Here is a 21,006-nt window from a genome sequence, read left to right as displayed (position 1 = left end):
CCCGCGCTCCATCCACCCAGGGCTAGGTGAGAACTCTCTGTGATCCTGACACAACAAAAGCACAATAAGAGATATAGCCTCCTGGGGCTACACATAACCCCGCCACTCCCAGTTCAGGAATCATTGCAGGATTTGGGTTACAGTCCACAGATGGGATGTCCCAACTCAGGTTCTCTCAGAAGCTTCACTGCAGAGCATTTCAGCAGCCTTGCTCTCCCCACAGCTAACAAGAAACTGCCAACTGGCAAGTGCCTAGACGGGCCCAGGGCTGTATGCTGCCTCCCAGAGGACTTGTTTGCCATTGTAGGCCACACAAAGACTGGCACTCACTGCCACTTGGTGGGCAGAGCAGTGACACCCAGTCTGTGCCTCCCTAGTGTAAGAACCAACCCTGAGAAACAAAACAGGAGCTTTGGAAAGCACCAGGTATGCCACATGGACCCTTCTGGGAAGAGCCAGAATTCACAGGTCAAGAAGGCCTGGGTCTGCCACCCACCTGCTGGGCAGACCTACTAAGTGGCCACGGGCCACTGGGCTGATTCCTCAGTTAAAGTGAGTCTTATTCCACACACATGGCAGCCAGAAAAATACAGGTGACCATAAGCAACATGTACCCTAAGAAGACAGAGACATATTTAGAAATGTTTTTTTTGTAGGTGTGGTCAATTAAGGTGAGGCTGCACTGGAGAAGTGTGGCTCTGACCCAATACCATGGCATTGCAGAGATGGTAAATGGGAATGTCACAGACAGCACGTAGGATGGAGGCTTCAGGTGGATAAAACTAAAATAAATAAATAAAATAAAATGCTGAGGTTCTCCAACAAAGGCCTAGACTGGAGAGTGGGACAGAAGCTCCTCAGGGCATCCTGGGGAATCCCAGCTAGCACTTTGATCTTTGACTTCTGAACTCAACAGTATAAGGCAGCACACCTGGGGTCAGTCACAACAGATCTATAAATCACCTACCCCTGACCTTTAATCTTGATTGTCAACTTGACTGAATTTGGAATCACACATCTGGGCATATCAATTAGATAATGGTGAATTACCAATTAGAAATAATGGTGATGGTGGTGGAGGGGTGGTAATGGTGATAGCAGTTGATGATGACCCATATGGTGGTCAACATTGAGAACGATCCCCATTGGCTCATGTGCTTGAATGCTCAGTTGGTAGAACTGTTTGGGAAGGATTTAGAGGTGTGGCCATGCTGGGTGGGCTCTGGGAGTTAAAACACTCACTACATTTCTGGTTAACTCCCTCTGCTTCTTGCTTGGAATTCAAGATGAGAGCTCTGAGCTTTCAATGTCAGCTGCTATGCCTCCACTCTGCCACCATGGATTCGGATCCCTCTGGAACCATAAGCCTAAATAGACTCTCTCTTCTGTAAGTTGCTTTGGTCAGATCAGAGCAATAGAAAAGTAAGTAATACACCCACCCAAACCTATAGAGCTGCAAGCACAAGCTGGGGCTGGCCATGATGTTAAACAGTGTAGGACACGGATACTTCCATCAGTGAACGTCAGTGTCAAATTTCATGACAAATAGTGTTGTCATGCAAAGAACAGTCAGAGCACCACCACCCTAGCCACAGACAACCCAGACAGCATCCAAATAGCTGCTCTAGTATTTGGTGATCATGCATTCGAAAGCGTTCTGCAAGATGCGAGCCAGGAACTGAAAATATTCAGGCACAAACAGCACTAGCGTGCACTGTGTAAATGGGTAGAGAAAACACCCATGCTGGGTCCTCAGTGCAGGGCAGGAGCTTTGGAGGCCGCCAGAACAAATCTTCCACCATGCTCATCGGCCACAGTCTGCCAAGCCAGTTTGCAAGGGTAAAGTTCAGAGGGTCTTGATATTCATCGAATCCAACCAAAAAGCCCAGCCTGTTTGTTTCAGTCTCTCACTGTGCATCTGACTGTTCCCACAGCATCAGAAGTCCCAGACAGAGTCTCCATGTAGGCTCCTCCTGAGACCTGTCTCCTTGGCTTGCAGCTGGTGTTTTCTCCCTGTCCTCACAGGCTACCCTGTGTCTGATCCCCGTCACCCTGTTGGCCTTAATTTACCCTAATACCCTCTTGAAAGCCCTCCTAGCTCCAAATAGTCACATTGTAAGGTCCACAAGAACAGAGGAAGCTACGCCTGTCCTATTTCTTGTGTATACAATGCACAGAGGGCCACATGCCCACAGGGAGTGCTGAGCGGCAAGTCTGCATTGACTGCCAGTCCATGTGAACATCAGCGGGGCACACAGCAGTGCTGGGGTCGCATGTCCACCACTGCAGAAAGGCAGCTACCCCTCACTTCCTGTCCACAAGTGCTCTAAGTTTCAACACTGTGGACAAAGCCAGCTAGAGTGTGCCCATGTCTGTCTGGAGCCTGAGACGAGTATAAGGACTGCTCCATGAGACTGCAGCGAAAGTGAGGGAACGTCTAGACAAAGCGAGGAAGAACAGTAAATACTACCCTGCATAAATATGTCTCGTTACAGTGGGCAGCCTGGACAGGAAGATCAACAACCCCAGGTTGGCATTACACATACATTCTGACATGCCTGCCTCCTCAACCTCTGTTAATCCTGAGTGAGACTTAAATCACCCACTTACACCTGAGGAGCCAGAAGCAACCAAAGGAACTCAAGATAAGCACTCAGGGAAGGGGTCCTAAGGTATCTGGGGTCATCTCCAGAGCGGAAAGGCCAGTCCCTGGCACATAGATCACACCACAGCACGCCTGTGAGCAGTGCACTCCCGCTGTGCTCCTAACATACTCCTGACAAGGAATTGCATTTCACACTGAAAACCTCTCTGCACTACCCAGCCACATCATCATGGATTTCTTCATGATGCTGTGTACATGTTCATGTGTGGGCAGGTGTACATGTTCATGTGTGGGCAGGCGTACTTGTGTGTGTGCAGGTGCTGGTACTGAAGAGGTCAGCTCAGGAACTCTGGAAAATTCCACTGGATCCCTCCCCTAGGTACCCCTCTGCTCCGGAAGGGAGGGACTGATTGCATTCCGCAGACCACAGCGGGCAGGAACTGAACACTGGCCCCCTGCGGGTAGGGGTAGACACATTCCACAACCATTGGCCACCTACCTCATTCCCTATAGACCAATCAGTTTAAAAGTCACACTGTTCTGCCAATCACATTGTGCCTAATGGCTGCTGCCTGAAGAACTGTATAAAGAGGACAGGCTGTGTGTGGTCATTCTCTCTCTCCACATGCAGGGTGACCCCAACATGTTGGAATAATAAATTGCTCTTGCTTTTTGCATCGATTCCTGGCTCTGCGTCATTGTCATACACTCAGGGAGTCTGTGGTAAGCTAAGGCTCGCCAGAGTCTTCCAGTGCGTATGTGCGCATAGAGGCCAGAGGATAATCTCAGGTGTCATTTCTCAGGTGCTGTTCACCTTGTTTTCTAAGACCAATTCCTCCCACTAGCCTAGAACTCACTGATTGGGCACTGATGACTGGCCAGTAAGTCCCAGAGATCTACCTGCCATTCCCTACCAATCGCTGTGGTTACAAGAGTGTAACTCTATGCCTGGCTCTTTAATGTGGTGATGGGGATTGAACTCAGGTCCTTGAGTTTGAGAGACAAGTATTTCACCAACTGAGCCGTTTCCCCAGCTGGCACAATGCATTTGGGTGACCTGTGTTGAATACAGGCTTGGTGGAAGCTGAGGCAAGGCACACTGAGGAGGATTTTTTTTTTTTTTTTTTTTTTTTTTGTCTATCTGTCTGTTTGTACTCTGCACAGTGAAAAAATAGCAACCTAAAGACAACCCATACTGTAACTGGGTCACAAATGCCACTGTCCAAATAAAATGGATTTTGTCTTCAGCACAAGTCCATCAATCATACTGAGACCTGTAGACACAGCTAGGGCAACACCTGAAGCTTAAACCAAGGGCTTTATAGGGAACTGGTGACCTTGACCTGGAAAGGCAGGCTAACACATGATGCTGAAGTCCAAGGGCCAGGCTCATGCTTCTGAGAATTTAATGAAGGAGATCGTGGCTGTGGATTCCCTTTTCCAATTAGAACATTTCCAGCTGCAGAAGCTTAACCGCAGCCATCTGATGCTGTGGTGAAGCTTCTGCCGTTGCCAAGATGAGACTGAACTGGGAGGCACTGCTCAGACCCGCCAGGGCTCGTGTGCTCCTTGAAGATGAGTTAATTTTCCTCTTTAGCCGCTCTCAGGCAGAGATATCGCAAAGTAGTCCGTCAGACCCTGGCCACAGTAGTCAGTGTGAAAGCAATCAAGTGAAGTGGAGAGATGGCCCTCAGTTAGACATCAGGAACATTCAAGATGCAACCTGCTCCCCCTTGCTGTTCTACAGGTGACAATCAACACCCCTGCACCCAAAGTGGGACACTCTCCCACTTTCACGTTTCCAGAGCCACACAATGACCAGGAGCTGCAACATGGGGAACCCGAGGCCTCGCACGTGAGTGGCAAGTCCCTCCCAGTTACACAGAGTGGAGGGAGAGTAACCAAAGCTAATCAAGAGGAGACAGGCAGGACAGGCTGCAACAGATCACAGGCAGGAGGCTGTGGAAAGGTTGAGGTGGGGGCAGGGCAGGGAGGCAGGAAGGGAGTTCATCCACCCCACCAGAGAAGAAGTGGGAACAACCAAGCTGGGAAGCCCAGCCAGAGACAAGAGGAGAGGATCCTGAAAATCCAATTCTTAGAGAGGCACTGGGAACTCATTAAAGGGAAGCGGTTTCCTTCTAGTCATAAATATGGAATCTACCTCCAGGTAGAACGATGCTATTGTTTTTCTCTCAACAGCTAATCCAGTAGAACCAGCCAGCCAATCAAAGCTCATTTGCCCTGATAAAGAGATAGGAGGAATAACTGTCCTTAGAATGAGATAATCAATTTCTCCTCCCAGAATCCCCATTCTCTGTGCTGTTGTTCCTAGGTTCTCTCAGGTTTGATCACCTGAGCCCTGACTCAGAAAACTGTAATTTTTCTTCCCTTCTGTGTCTTTCCTTTGGACTATGGCCAGAGTCTCAGGGAGCTGTTTCCAGGATCCTGGGCCCTTTTACTTCTTCTCTGAAGCCTTCCTTGCCACCACACAGCTGCTTTCCCTACATGTGCCTGCTTACAAACAGCACAAACCATCTTCCTTTTCTTCTCCTCCTCCTAGCAAGTACCCAGATTTACAGCTAGCCTGCCCTGGGGTTTTTTTCTTATAGATACTAATAAGATCTACCTCCAGTCTTTTTCTGAGTCTGTTCTTAAATTCTTTGATTAACATGACTAAGAACTCTCCGGCGGGGGGGGGGGGACCCCAACTTCCCCAGTCAAATCTGGCAACCCAAAATTTCTGATAACACCCTTAGGTCTCAGGCAGTCCACATATCTAGGAATGAGCTCAAGCTAGACTATAGATGGATTTCTGGCTGTTAGATAAAAGACAGCATTCCTCAGAAATCTGTGAAATGTGTTTTCTGTCCCTAAAAGCAGCCATTTCCCTTGCCTCTGGCAGAAAGGACAGGGCTCTCCATTGATATGCACCTGTGGTAGCATATCAAGGCTCATGCTGACTGCCAGGCTCCTCAGTCCCTATTCACAAGTACTTGTTATACATTTCAGAGCCTCCACTCCAGCCCTTCTCCTCTCTGCTCCTCCCTCTAAATCCCCTTCAGCTCACAAGCTTCTCTCCACTAGCTGCTCATCCTCCTTATAACCCAGAGCTCCTGCTGGCCTCTCCTCTGCTAGCCTCTGGCTTCCTTGAGATCATACTACTCTGTTACTCAATATTCTCTTGCATTCTTGTTAGTCTCTGTCTCCTGCTATCTCCACTATTCTCTCCTGCTTCCCTGGCCCTGGACACGTCCAGTTTGCTCACTGCTCTGGACTCATTCAGGGGCCTCTGGACAGTTTCCCTCTCTTACTCATACTAAAAACCTTCCCCCTAATAAAGTGGCAGTTTCTTGACCGTACCCTCTCATACAAACATAATCACAGCAACGATGTTAGAAAACACTCCTTCCCACGGATTTAACATGAACGAGGGATCACCTTCCTGATGTCTTATCATGGATCACCAGCAGAAAGATGCTACAATGCTCTTTGCCAGCCTGACCTCTGGGCCTCAGCATTTCACCCCAATGTGGAATTTACTGAGTTTCTGTATAGAATTTTGGTAATTCCAGACCAAGTCTTCCATCCCCAGAAGTTATCTTCTTAAAGGGAATTAAGTGGGAATTAACCATGAAGCTTAAGCAGAAAAGCAAACCATACTGGCTGATTATGTCTGGGCTCAGAGATCCCTTCGAGCTAGGTCACCTGACCTTGCATATAAAACACCATCTTGATATCCAGCAGAGGAAGGGGTAGAGCATAGGATCCTAACACAGAAAGGAGACATGGCTTGGCCAGTTTTAGCTGTTTGAAAGTGTTAGATATAAATATCCAGTCCCTCTCCTCCTGTCTATCAAGTCATGAGAGAGGAATTCTACCGGCAGGGTCAAAGTTGCCTTTCCTTGGTTCCCAGCATGGCAGGGTTCCGGGTCCTCTGCCCTTTTTCAAACAACTTATGATGCACAAAATTCCAGATGAAAGCTTCAAAGTGGAATTTCTCAGCTGAAGCACAGGGACACAGGTTATCACGGTAGCATTGCAGAGAAGACAGGGATGGGAGCTTCCTTCGGTTTTCATGATGAGTCAATGAAACCACAAAGAAAACCAGACTCTTCAATCTCCCTCAACAGCAACCCAGCTATCCACTACAAAGCACATTGGGTGGCCACTCAGAGTAGACACAATGTCCTCAGCACAGGTTTCTATATTGCAAAAGCACAGACGGACACACAGATGCTTGAAGGTTCGCACAAAGGAGGGAATGGGTGAGTGGGTAGAAGGACGGATGGACAAGAAGACAAGACTGGATGGCTGAGTTGGTGGGTGGAGAGGTATGTGGGTAATGGATTGTAAGAGGACATGTAAAAGAACATGGTAACATCGTCCTATGATCTCAACACTTTGGGGACTGAGGCAGAGGATCATGAGTTTATGGCTAGCCTGGGATATATATCAAAACTGATGAGAGAAAGAGAGAGAGAGAAAGAGGGGAAGGGACTGGAAATGAGGATAACAAAGGCTGACTGTATCAATGAGGCTTACTGTTATCACTAAAAAGTTGAAGATTGTCTATGGTCACAGATCTGTGTAATAGACACTCTGGAGCCCATATGATAGTTATTCTTCTTTTTTGGGGGGTGAGGAGGGTGGTTTTCAAGACAGGGTTTCTCTGTATAGCCTTGGCTGTCCTGGAACTCACTCTGTAGACCAGGCTGGCCTCGAACTCAGAAATCTGCCTGCCTCTGCCTCCTAAGTGCTGGGATTAAAGGCGTGCGCTACCACCATCTGGCTAGTTATTCTTCTTGACATTGTCTCTAAATGAGAAATAAAATACTTCTGAGGCCCTCGGGTATACTCAGCCTCCTGGGGCCTGGCTAGATGGATAGGTATCAGTTATGGCCACTGGTTCCTTGAATTCCAAGCCTCTGAATGAGGACCATTATCAATGTCATCTACTATCCAGTTGTATTTGTGACTTTCCTCATTGATGAGACAAAAGCAACTCGAGGAAGGGAGAGTTTATCTGGCTCAAAGTGTGAAGACACAGTCTACCATGGCAGGGGAAGGCATGGTGGCAGGACTTACATCCACAGTCAGGAAGCAGAGACAGAGGGAAGTGAAAGAGAGCGCACTTTCTCCTTTTATTAAGTCCAGGACCCCAGCCTATGGAATGGGGCTGCCCAAATACAGGCAGGTCTCCCCACCTCTGTTAAGCCTCTCTGGAAATGTCCTCATGGACAATGAGAGGCGAGTCTCCCAGGTGATTCCAAAGCCAGTCAGGTTGACAATGGAGATGAAACATCATGTCAGTCCTGTTGGGTGGCTTTTCTATTAGAGCAGGAAATGTGCCCAATCAAACTCACATGCCAGTGATCTCTAGTCAGGCCTTTAGTCCTGAATAAAAACCTCCTTTGGATGAGCACTGAGCAAGTAGAAAAGAGAATCCATTCTGGACCAGTGAATAGGGCTGAGTCATGACCCGAGTTCAATCCCCGTAACCTACATAGTAGAAGAGAGAACTAACTAACTCCCACAAGTTGTTCTCTGACCTCCATGCATGTGTCATGGCACATATACACACATACAAATAAAAACTTATTTTTAAATTATACAAGGGAAGTCCATTTCTGAGAGAGATGGGCAAAGTGAAATACAGCCTTTGGCCCGGAAGAACCTTTTGACATAGAAGTTCTGCACTTCTGAGTTGATAAGAGAGACTGTCTTGTGATGCTTAAGAAGTCAGCCAGTATGGCAGCTTACCCCTTCAATCCTAGCACTGACAAGGCTGAGGGAGAGAAATTGTCGGAAGCTCAAGGGCCAATCTGATCTACCTAGAAAGATACTGTCTTAGTCAGGGTTTCTATTCCTGCACAAACATCATGAACATGAAAGCAAGTTGGGGAGGAAAGGGTTTATTCAGCTTACTTCCACATGGCTGTTGATCACCAGAGGAAGTCAGGACTGGAACTCAAGCAGGTCAGGAAGCAGGAGCTGATGCAGAGGCCATGGAGAGAGAAGTTCCTTGCTGGCTTGCTTCACCTGGTTTGCTCAGCCTGCTCTCTTATAGAGCCCAAGACCTCCAGCCCAGGGATGGCACCACCCACAAGGGGCCCTACCCCCTTGATCACTAATTGAGAAAATGCCCCACAGCTGGACCTCATGGAGGCACTTCCCCAACTGAAGCTCCCTTCTGTGATAACTCCAGCCTGTGTCAAGTTGACACACAAAAACTAGCCAGTACAGATACTATGTGAAAAAATTTAAAAACAAGAAACAACCAGGACCCCAGTGGATTCTCGAGTGTTAGTGTGGGCACAGATGTGAGGCAACAGATATGTCTCCAAGAGGAGAGACAGGAATCTAAAGAGCAGGTCTCCATCCTCAGCCCACACACCCCTGTGAGTTCACTTACCACGCATGTGCAGAACAGGAAGAGCCAGAGCGGTCCATGAGAGGACAGCTGCCTAGTTGGTGTATAGATTCCTCCAGGGATAAGAGAACTCTATGACTGAGGGGCCGAGCCCCCCACCTGTGAATACCCTAAAGTTCACTGAAGCACACACTGTCCATAAGTGAACGGCCCACTTATATGAGTTATGAGATTTTTTTTTTAAAAGAAAGAAAATGGAGGCTGAGGAAATGATTCAGCAGCTAAAGCACTTGCTGTGCTAGCATGAGGAAGAGTTCAGATCCCCAGAACCCTGTAATTCATCCTCAGAAGGAGGATCCCCAGAGCAAGCTGCTAGCAAGCCTAGCCATATGATAGATAAGGTCTGATTGAGAGACCCTGCCTCCACTAACAAGGTGGGAGAGATGCAATCAAGGATGAGTCCCTTAATTCACTTCCGGCCACCACACACACAAGCACACCAACTCACACATACATGCAAACATGCCTATATACACACATATATACCACACACATACAACATGAGGGAAAAAAAGAAAGAAAGAAAGAAAGAAAGAAAGAGGGGTTTTGGTCCTATTCTTGGAAACATCCATGACATGGGTTCTCTATTTCAAACTGACTGACAGGTCACCCTCCACCCAGGACTCTCCATAGGAGCCTGTGGCTCTGATCTTATCTTTTCTGTCCTTGGCCCTGTCACCTGGAACCTCTGCAGTCCCTCCTCTCCCTGCCAGCCCTGTACCTGGCTCCCCCTCCCTGCCGTTTTTTCTCCTTCTCCCCTGGAGCCTCCCATCTGCCTTTCCTTCCAGCCTCCCTCCAGCCATAGCAAGGTCACGAGCACAAATTCAGTGAAATCACACGCTCTAAACAGAACTCCCTCGCACCCTGCCCTGACTGTGTCTCAGCCCTCCCCTATGACTGTCTCCCTCAACCAATGCGTTCTGCACCATGGCGCGTGGCCACCTCTGTGGCTTCAACCCACGGGCTTCGGGGCTAGTTGTGCTAGCGCGTTTTGGAGGCACACCTTCCCAAGAAAGTGCATCACCCAAGGTTCAGCTCAGATGTCCCTCCTTGACTGACAGGGAAGGCTGGAGGGAGCCCTATTCCCTCCAGCCAGGCTGCATTAGCACAACACACAGGCAAAGAAGGGAGATAGGTCACCAAGCAAGCAGCTCCTCAAATGCTGTGAGAGAAGTCACAACTCCAAGGCGGCCAAAGGCCTGAGCCCTTGCTGGAGAGGGCAGTGTCTGAGCTCCCTTGGCGGCAGTTAGAAGTTCTCTAAGAGCCAAATAAAGGCAGTGACCACCACAATGCTGAGTGAGACGCCAGTCACCGAGGCCACTGACTTGTGGCCCGATCTACTTGGAAATGTCCAGAACAAGAAAAACAAGACAGAGGGTAGAAACACATTTGCCAGGCTGGCAGTGGGCATGAGGGGGATCTTTCCAGGGTGCTGGAGTGTGCCAAACCTCGATGAAGCCAATGGGCACACAGCTTGCTAAATTCACTAGACGCTGTTGACCCAAAGGCTTAAAACAAACAGACTCTGGGATCTATAAAAAACTATAAATCAATAAAGCTCTTTAGACTGTTTGGGAGGGGGGCAATCCTTTTTAAAGGTAAACCTAGCTGAGAAAGATGCTCAGAGCTGGGCCAGGCATAGGAATACAAGGAGGAGGAAGGGAAGAACTATGTTCCAGGCTGCACCCAGACCCAACCAGAGGCCTCTGGGCTTCCCACAAAGGGCCCAAGAGGAGCGAGCTCACAGTTGATGGAAGTTGGAGATGTGGTGATGGGGATGGTGAGGCAGAGAATGAACGAGGGATACCTCCGGATGGATGGTGTAAGGAGCCATCTGTCCCTCAGCTGGGGAGGGGAGATAATGACATGTACAGGGGAGAGCTGAGGTTCCAGAGAATGGAATTCTGCAGACAGGAGCCTCTGGCAGGAATCAGAGACTGGGAATGGTGAGCTGAGAGCTACAAGGTGTGAGCTAGCTGCAAGCTTAGAGCCAAGCTAGATGGGGAGACTAGGAACTTTGGCTAGGGAGTAAGACACTGTGGACCTAGCCCTCTGCTGGAGGCCTGTTAGTGATGTGGCTAAGACACTTAGTCATTAGTCCAAAATGCAGTGACTAGTGCTACAATGTTGTTGGGAACAAGATGGCAGGTGAACCACATGGCACCAGCATCCTCTAGGCCGTGCATATTTAAGAACGCAGAACAAACCTTCTGACGTGGAATGAAGGTGCCACCATGCCTAACACCCTTCACCAGCCATATCTGTTTTCCAAAAACACAGACACCATGAGCCGTGAGAGATGTATCACATTTTCTCCTCCCATGGGGCCAAGAACAAACAGCCCCATGTTCAAACAGCCGGTCAGGGTGATAAGTTGCATGCCAGCCTTCCTGCATTCTCTCACCACGAATGGTCACTATGGTCCTTCCTTCTCAGCTACTGGACAGGGACATGGGTTCAAGTGTCTTCATTTCCGTGGTACTCAAAAGCACAGGAAGTTTCCTACATGTAAGGCCAGCTGGACAGTCACCTGCCCGTGACCAAAAGCACAAGAGGGAGACGACCACACTGTGCCTAGAGCTGCAGTTCCACCTCAATGACAAGTGTAATGATCAAGGATGCTTCTGAGTCAGGCAAATTAGGCAGACCATTCAGAAGCAGGTGATAGATGGTCGTGGATGGGGGTGGGAGGAGCGGGAAGCAGGGATAGTGATACGGAGAGGAAAGGACTTCTAGGAGTGCCAAATCTGGAGCAGTGGCTTCGGGGAGATACACAAGTGAGAGAGGGAGAGAGAGAGAGAGAGTCAAACAGAGAGAGGAAGGATGAACGGCAATAAATTGTCTTTAAGGGGGTCAGGGTGGTAGATGAAAAGCTTTTTGCTAAATGAAATAACCCATAGGAAGATACATCTATGTCATAAATGGAAGTACTAATTAAGGGAAAAGGGGCCAGCGTCGTTTCCCTGCAGTGGCTGCCAGGAGATGAGCCAGGGTGGTGGAGTGGAGGGGATGGGGGCTTAGACTGATAGCTTTGGCTGAGCTCCTGGTGCCAAGCCTGACTGGAGGTTGAGGGGCTGCTGCTGGGAACCCTTGAGAGCCCCTCCCCCCACTCCACAGCACTCCTCTGCCACCTCCCCGGGTGAGGATAAATGTGAGTTCGATCTTTGCTGCCCTGCAGCTCAGCCACAACCAGCACTCACTCCCTCATTCACCGTTCTCCAAAAATATAACAGAAGTGCCCACTTCGCTTGGTACTGATTTGGGCACATGCCACTTTTTAAAAGGCCACGTTGAATGGCCACTACCAGTTGTACACCGCATTTGGAATAATGCAAAAATATGCTTCAACATGTTCCTTTATCAACCCCTCCCTGCCCACTAAACCCATCACCCAGCCCCTGCTCAGCCAGGCTTCCAAGGGTGCCTTGTCAGCACTGACCAAGGCTTTCCTGGCCCAGGCTCTCTGGAGTTGTAAGCTCAGAAATAGCAGGCAGCAGAAGACAGCAGGGTCGCGCCTCATGTGGCACTGAAGGACAGCCCCATAGCTTCCCCAGGCACCACCACCCAGTGTGTAGGCACTGAGGGCCCCTGGGGCAAGCTGGCTGGCAGCTCCACTCAGCTCCTCCTGGCAGGATTCCAGGAACTGTGTCATGTCCCCAGCTAGACAGAGGATTTAGCCCGCAAGGGACAGCATGCGGGAACAATGTCCGCTCTGTTGCTGACAACTCATACCCGTGGGATTGCCTGTCTCTGCCTCCAGAGGCTTTGTTTGTCTTGAACAGAATGAAGTGAAATGGTCTTTAGAAAGTTCCAGAACAGATTACGCTCCTGAGAGGGTCCTTCCGGTTACGAAGTGCTGTTGCCCTTCTGGTCTTCAGTACTAGCTGACCAGGGTAGTCTTTTCTAGCATGCCCAATAACCTAGTGCAAACAAGCAGATGCAAGACCCATGGGAGAAATGGGCCTGTGCCACGATGAAGATAGCCAGCCAGGAACTGGCCAAAGCAGGCAGGGAACATGGAGCTTGGGCTTGTCAGATGTTGGTGCTGTGGTTGTTCAAGTTATACCATACTAGGCTTATGCTCAGAGAGTCCCGTGAACCCTCTTTAGTCACCTAATCCATCCTGGCTGCTAAGGAACATCACTGCAGCCAGGATAACTCCATAGACCTCCCAGAGTAGGGGCACACACACACACACACACACACACACACACAGAGCAAGAGCAGACTGTGGTTCCAGAACTGTCTGCCCCACAAGCTGCTCACCAGCCACCTTCCTGCACTGAATACCAGCTGCGTGTGTAAACTAGGCCTGGGCACCTGGCAGTCAGTGGGCACATCATAGGCCTTTTGTTCAGCAGGTTTTCAGACCTCTGACCATCTGCTGTCTCTCACCGGCTCCCTTCTGATCCTCCACATTCCTTCTACACACTGGGATGTTTGCTGCTGCACTCTTCACAGCCCTCACATAGATGTCAGATGCATGAAAACACAGTGTATGCACGCAATGGAATCTTAAACAGCTGTAAGGAATGAAGTCGTGACATTTGCGGGAAAGTGAATGAAACCGGAGACTGTTTTATTAAGCAAAATAAGCCAGATTCAAAAAGACAAATATTGCATGTTTGCTCTCATATGAACAACCTGGATTTAAATGTGTGGTGTTGGGGTGAGGGGGAGTAGGAAGGGCGCTGTGAGAAAGGAGGAGATGGAGGCTATCTGGAAGGAGGAAGCAGACCAACGAAGAGGTAGAAAGACAGGGAAGGACAGTGGGGGCGGGGTAGGTAGAATGGGGACTGGAAAGAACAGTGTAGGGAGGTAGAGTGGGGACAGGGAAGGAGAGTAAGGAGGGAGAGAAAGGGGAGGGGGCAGGGAAGGACAATGAGGAGCGGTGGAGGGGGCAGGGGGACGTGGAGGGACATCAAAGAACAAGTGGTAGGAGACAGAGGAGGCAGGGAGGGACAGTAGTAAAGAAGATGAACAAGAACAAAATTTGACTGCATATATGTACAAAAATGTCACAAGCAAACCCCACTTCATGTGTTATCAAAGAGCCTTATTAAAAATTCCAGCACTCCCTGGTGACCAGGCTGCTGTATGGTTCTGTCTCCTCCCAGCTGTGCATCACCAAGGTTCTATTTGAACACCTAAGATTCTGGTCCTCTCCATAGGTGTGTTAGCCTTCAACAAAGATGCTCAAACCCACTACCAAGCTCAAGGCTGTTAGTTACCAAGACTCCACAGAACACATTCAAGACCTTAATATGGTGTCTGTCATGAGGTCAACATTCAGGAAACCATTCAACACCTTTGGAATGATTATGTCTCACTGGGATTCCTCCTGCATAGGACACACCCACAGGGATGAGTCTCATCAGGATCAGCTCAAGGCAAGGCTGTATCTTGCCCGGGTGCAGTGGGCCCCACCCATCCTGGGGATGGACCCCAGCAGAGACGAGGTGGATTATGGTCTATACCTGCTCCCAGCAGCCTAACCCTCACCACCCCCCTCTGACCTCCTAGCTTTGATGTTTAGGTTCTAAGTCTGCTACTCTAGAGTGCTCTTACAGTCCATAGCATGTGTACCTACATCAATAGGCAGTTCTGGGAAATAAAGATTAACCAGCTAAAACACTGTAACAGAAGGATGGCTCAAATGGAAGACGGGGCATGGGCTCTCTACTTTGGAGGCCAATCCTGAAGGAGGCAGCCTCTGGGAATCAAGTACTAAATGTTCTACAATACAAAAGCCAGCCTAGAAAACCCCCAGAGAGGACTTGGGCACTACACACTGTCAGAACCAACCCAATCCGATGACCTGTGAGATACAGAACGGCTGTGATTGGAGGAGTGCCTCTTCCCTCTCACTGTGGCTCTTCTCCCCTCCTTGGGTGGGAGATAAGGTTATGGAGCCAGCTGTCAGGAGACCCTTTAGTTGGGGCTCTCCACTGAGTGACAGGGGCAGAAGGGGTCCATTGGTGATGAAGAAACTTAGTTTCTGTTCAGGGGACTTCCCAAGGAAAAAATTTAAAATAACGTTTGGAAGAAAAAAGAAAAAGAGATACCTTCCCAGCCCTCTAGAAAGATTCTCTCTTTCTCTTACACACACACACACACACACACACACACACACACACACACACACACACACCAGACAGACAGACAGACAGACAGACAGACAGACAGACAGACAGAGGCATGCAGGCAGGCAGGCAGGCAGACTAATATATCTAACTTCTCAAGAAAGCTAAGAGGGTTCACTCCTGTGCTCTAGACACACAGAAGGACAGAGCTGCTGTCACTCAGCTGGAGTGGGCTGGACAGGGATGGATGACTTAGGCAACAATAAAGGCAGAGAAGAGAACGGTGGGGAGAGAGCTGCTCTGCTCTCAGTGAAAACTTGCTCCACAGAGGAAGGACTGTCTTAAGAAACATTATACTCAGGAGGGAAATAATCAGACATGAGAACACACCCCAAACAACAGCTCCAGAGAATACTTGTCAGAAGCAGAGAGTACGAAGCTATGAAAACAGATCGTACTCCAGAGCAGAGAATCCTGGGGACAGACAGCTCCAGCCAAACGCTTGACACAAAGACACTGGAAATCTCAACAGAAAGGGACTGAGATGCAGACATGGAGCAGAAACTCCCCGAGGGACACTAGCTGGTTCCCCTGACATAGACAGGAGCCAGGAGAGCAACATGAGAAATGCCACAGAACACCAGGAAACTACCTAGCAAGGAATGACAGGCAAGCTCTCAGGCCACACTTCCAGGAAGGACAACAATAATCCCTTTCAGGACTATGGAGATTATACTGTTCTTTCAGAAAACCTGCATTCAGTTCCCAGCTCCCAAGTCAGACAGCTTACAACTGCATGCAAGTCCAGCATCAAGGTTGCCCTCTTCTGACCTCCCACAGGCACCTGCCTGAGCATGCACTTGCACACATTCATTCCCTCCCTCCCTCCCTCCCTCCTTCCCTCCCTCCCTCCCTCTCTCCCTCCCTCCCTCCTCCCCTCGCCCTCTCTCTCTCTCTCTTTCTGTTTCACAGACACACACACACATACACACACACACATATAAACACTAAATTCAAAATAAAAATAAATATAAAACAAATAAACACTTTCTAGGAGCTAGGACCAACCCATCCTTGGGTTCTGCTCATAGCACCACATAAAACACGCAGGACTGTGGTGGTACATGCCTTTAATCCCAGCACTCAAGAGGCAGCAGCAGGTGGATCTGAGTTCAAGGCCAGTCTGATTTGCAAAGCAAGTTCTAGGACAGCCAGGGCGACACAGAGAAATCCTGTCTCAACAAACAAACAAACAAACAAACAAACAAACACCAGGTATGTTGGAGAAATGGCTCAGTGGTTAAAAGCACTGACTGCTCTTCCAGAGGTCCTGAGTTCAATTTCCAGCAACCACATGGTGGCTCACAACCATCTGTAATGGGATCTGATACCCTCTTCTGATGTGTCTGAAGAGAGTGGCAGTATACTCAAATAAAATAAAAACAAAACAAAACCAGGTATGATGGTGCATGCCTATAATCCCAGCACTTAGGATTTGGAGGCAGGAAGATCAGGAGTTCAAGGTCATCCTCATCTACTTAGAGAACTTGCCACCTGAGCTCTGTGAAACTGTAGACTCTAACTCTAAATATTTAACAATAACAACAAAAACAGTTATAGTCTAGTGGCTGAATCAGGAGGAATAATTTTGGCTCCAAACTATGATAGAGGGGAAAATGCATGTCTGAGTCAAAGGTGATAAAGGAACATTTTAAAATGCAGTCACTCTTCTCAGTGTTTATGGAATCCCAACTTTAAAATACCTAAATGCTTTCATTTACACATATGAACAAAGTAGAGAAAAAAACTTGAGTTGTACACACACACACACACACACACACACACACACACACACCATGATACAAGCAAGTAGAATTAATTAATTAATTAACTAGTTAATTAATTAATTAAAAATAGGTTTCCAGCAAGGCACTAAAATACACGATGCAGTTGACTGGAGGAAGGTTCAGCTGCTCCTTAGGAAGACTCAAAGGCCCATGGGTGTGGCTTCCAGTGCCACTGGCCCTGAGCTCAGCATCCACAACTCAACCTCAACAGGAACTATGGTATCTTTACAGAGCAGACAGACCACACAGGGTGAGGATCAGCAGCATGTTCACATTCATTAGGAGGCTCTGCCTTCAGCCGTCAGCTCTGGCCAGTGCAGGGGCAAGTCAAACAGGAACCTGGCAAAGAAAAGGCTACTGCAAAGGTCTCTGCCCTTCCAAACAGAGTTCAGGTGGGAACAGAGGCAGGGTGACTCTAGGCTACTGGGTGCAGGCTGGGATGAGCATTAAGACAGACAACCAAAATCTGCACACAGAGTCCTTACCAAAGGAAGAGGGAAGATTGGCATGGGGTGGGGGTGGAGGGGGGAAGTACAAATAGCTAGTTGCTGCTCACCAAAACTTCCAAGGCCCAGTCTGCAATTAAGTAATCTCCTTAAGGAAGCTGGGGAAGGCAGAGAAATGAGATCCTTCCCCAGGTCACCCTTTCCATCCGTCACCGTCAGGACAGATACACAGGAGGAGGTGGAGGACTCTAGACCCTGGGAAAGGCCTGGTTACCAAGTGAAGGAGCCTGAATCCCCAAGTGTCTGCGTATATGAGAACCTGTTCCACGAGCCTGGGAGTTTGAAACGCAGCTCACTTCAGCAATCTGATTCATTCATCCAGAAGTGACCTGGGAAAAGCGCCGCCAGAGGAGGCGGGTCTAACAGGAACCAGAAAATCTAGGCTCTTCATGGGATTAATAACGCTTCCCTCTAGATGTCCTTGGAGCAACAACAACAACAAAAAAGAATGCTCATTGTTTCCTTACTGCCTTTTCCTCCTTTTAAATTCAAATGAATAATATCAGGGATGTTCATTAATGAATAGTGTGTGTGTGTGTGTGTGTGTGTGTGTGTGTGTGTTTGATCTGCACCCACGCAGCCTTTTTCAGAGCTTGCCTTCAAGAGCTGGATAATGGGAGCTTAGAGAGATGCTACCCCACCTTACCTGCTTCTTTCTGTCATCTCCCCCACCTTCCTATCCCTGCCACCTCCCTCACCCCATCACCCACTACTTCTATTCCTTACCTTATCACTCTACCACCCCATTACCCCACTATCCCATCCCCCAACAGTACTCGATTACCTTAACACCCAACCCCTCATCTCCCTCATCCCACCACTTGATTACCACACTCACCTCCCTCCCTGTCACCCCACTACCCCACTCCACCTCCTCCATCCTGTCGTCTCAGAGCACATCCCTCACCACTTCTCGTGGCCTGTCATTAACTAGCATTGTCTCTTGTCACAGACATCAGAGGTGGAGCAGATTCTCAAAAGGCCCTGCCATGACCTTGTGCAATGCCCCAGAGAAGCCAGAGCCTGATACCCGAGACCAGCAATGCACCAACAATTCATAACCTGCCCCTCATGGGGACGGAAGAGGTCAGGCTAATCTCTGCTTTGAGCTCCCAGTTTCATCAGAAAAGCCCCAAGGAGTTAAAGAACAAGGAAAGAGAAAAGCTGAGAGGAATAAGGGAACACCAGACCAGGAACCTCCTGGGAAGTGACTCCTGAACACAGTAACCATGGCCATCTACCACATCTAGATTGCCTCTGCTCCCCAACCCAAACAACAGAAGCCAACATCCATGAGGAGGAGCCCCTCCACAGGACAGAGCAGGGTGTGGCCTGGGGACTTTGGGGACATCCCAGGAAATGATGCTGGGCTCAGGGTTCGGGGACAACCAGGTAGTGACCAGAGCCATGTGGGGAAACGAGGTACACTCAAACCAGAATCCCTCCAGGAGTGGGCAAAACCAGTCTGTCTGCTTGAGCTGTAAGCAGATGAGAGGAGGTGGGGCAGTGGACTGCCTTCCCTGCTTAGGTATCACAGACACTGCCTGCTGGCTGAGGTGCTCATCATTGAACTTCATCCATAAGACCAGGAAAGGCTCCTGTAGGTCCTATGATCCCAAGACTCGGAAGCCTGAGCCAGCAGAAGGTGCTTACTATGGCCTGGACATGGGTTGGGTATCTCTCTAGGGTTCTAGGCTTCAAATCTAAACTCTATCATGAAGTGTGGGTAGAAACTGAATCCAACAATGGTGTTTGGAGGTAGAACTTTGGGGAGCAATTAAAATTAGGTGAAGTCAAGTAGGAGAATCCAACTCTGAAATCCTGGTAGCTACAGGAGAATAGGGAGAAATATCAGACAGAGGCATGCACACAACCCCCCACTTTTTGCTTCTGACAGCCTGGCTCACCTTGGAACTCTGCTAAGAAGGCCACCATCAAGGATAGACAGCCTTTGACCTTAGCCCTGTAGAACCACTGAGTCTGAACAAACCTCTTTTCTTTATACATTCTCCTGACACAGGTTTCATTAATAGCAATGTGGAATGAATGAAGAATGTTCAATGAATATTGAGGCTGCAATAGGAAGGAAGGAGAGGATGCTAGGGGCAAGAAATGTCAGAGAGCTACACAGGAGCCCTGAGTCTGGAGCACCAGCCTGTAGGCCCAGGGTGGACCAGAGCCACCACAGCCACAGTCAGTGCTGCTAGACACAGATCCAATCAGATGCGGAAGCACAAGCTGCTGTACACAGGAGCTCGCTCACCGTCTGCTGCAGATCCTGGATGACCACTCGAATCACCAAGGTGTTACCCTGGAGCTCCTCCATCTTTACCCCACCCGGCTTCTCTGTGGTGGCCCGGATCGTGTCATAGATGGTCTCTTCTTTGGAGCTGTCTGACTCCGAGCCCACAGAATAGTCAGAGAAACTCTGGGCCATCTCGTCTTCACTGGATGTGGGGCTTCGTGGCATGGTGCCTGGATCTCTGTGAAGGAAAGAGGAAGGAGAATAAATAAATCTGAATGTCAGAGAGAAGCCAGGGGCACATGGAGACTTGTTCCTGAGTCTGCCAACGTGACTGCCAGTCCATGGCATCCATGTGCTTGTATGTCAGATCCCTAAAGGTGGAAAGAACTGGGCAACCCCCACCCCACCCTGGCTTCCTAGATCCTGGACAGAGATCCAGGACCAGGAATGTCCCTCACACTGTAGCGAAGCGGCCCTGAGGGAGTCCCAGCTGACTGCAGCAATGGCCATGACTATGGGAATTCACTGGATGGTGGATGGCCAAAGTGGCAGTTTGGAACTGCCCACATAGGAAGAACAGCTACCTTTGTTTTTTTCTTTGAGGCCAGAGTGGCAGCAGGAGAGGAAAGAACGCAGGCACGGGGTCAGAAGGCAGCAAGCTTCACTGTAATAACCCCCTACTTCAAACACAGAGTGGCTAGCAGCACAGAGTAAAAATAGTACAGAAAGATGAGGAGAGCCTTAGAGAGATCATCTCCAGAGCTAAGAGCAGAACAGAGACCCAAGTCTTGAACAAGCTGAAGTCAGGAGAGGCAAGAGTTCCCAGAGGCAGAGGCTGGGGAAGCCCCAGAGCAGGGCCTTCAGGGAGCCAAACATAACCAGAAGACAAACTTGACCAGTTGTGGCAGCATACACCTGTAATGGTAGCATTTAGGAGGTGGGAGACAAGAGGGTTAGAAGTTCAGTCGACCTCAAAACAATGAGTTCAAGGCCAGAGGGGGCAATAAAAGCAAAATACTAACAGGACCCAGGAAAAGTCATCCAGTATTTAGCGACTGCAGAAGTTATTTCCCCACCCCCAGCCCCACCACCTCCCCTGCTAGGAGTCCAGAAAGGGCTGAATAAATGCTTTAACTGGGGTTTCCAAGAACCCGACAGGGAACATGCCACACCATACCAACAATTCCACCTGTATAGAAACTGTGTCAAGAAGGTGAAGGCCAGCCGGGAGGTGGTGGCGCACGCCTTTAATCCCAGCACTTGGGAGGCAGAGACAGGCGGATTTCTGAG

At 49.1% G+C, this 21,006-nt stretch overlaps 1 protein-coding gene across 12 annotated transcripts in view; it reads right to left on the bottom strand.

Annotated features, from left to right (window-relative positions):
- The window catches only part of Shank2 (SH3 and multiple ankyrin repeat domains 2), a 446,182-nt gene that overhangs the window by 371,801 nt on the left and 53,375 nt on the right, over positions 1-21,006 (bottom strand). For all 12 annotated transcript variants that reach the window (XM_031389011.1, XM_031389016.1, XM_031389019.1 and 9 more), the window contains exon 3: positions 19,735-19,954. In XM_031389011.1, coding sequence (XP_031244871.1) covers positions 19,735-19,941 — 207 coding nt within the window. In that variant the 5' untranslated portion in view covers positions 19,942-19,954. The remainder of the gene's footprint in view (positions 1-19,734; positions 19,955-21,006) is intronic.

The sequence above is a fragment of the Mastomys coucha genome, unplaced genomic scaffold (assembly GCF_008632895.1).
Source record: "Mastomys coucha isolate ucsf_1 unplaced genomic scaffold, UCSF_Mcou_1 pScaffold21, whole genome shotgun sequence".
Taxonomy (NCBI): Eukaryota; Metazoa; Chordata; class Mammalia; order Rodentia; family Muridae; genus Mastomys; species Mastomys coucha.
Note: the sequence above shows the minus strand (reverse complement) of the source record. Positions and strands in the feature narration are given on the sequence as shown.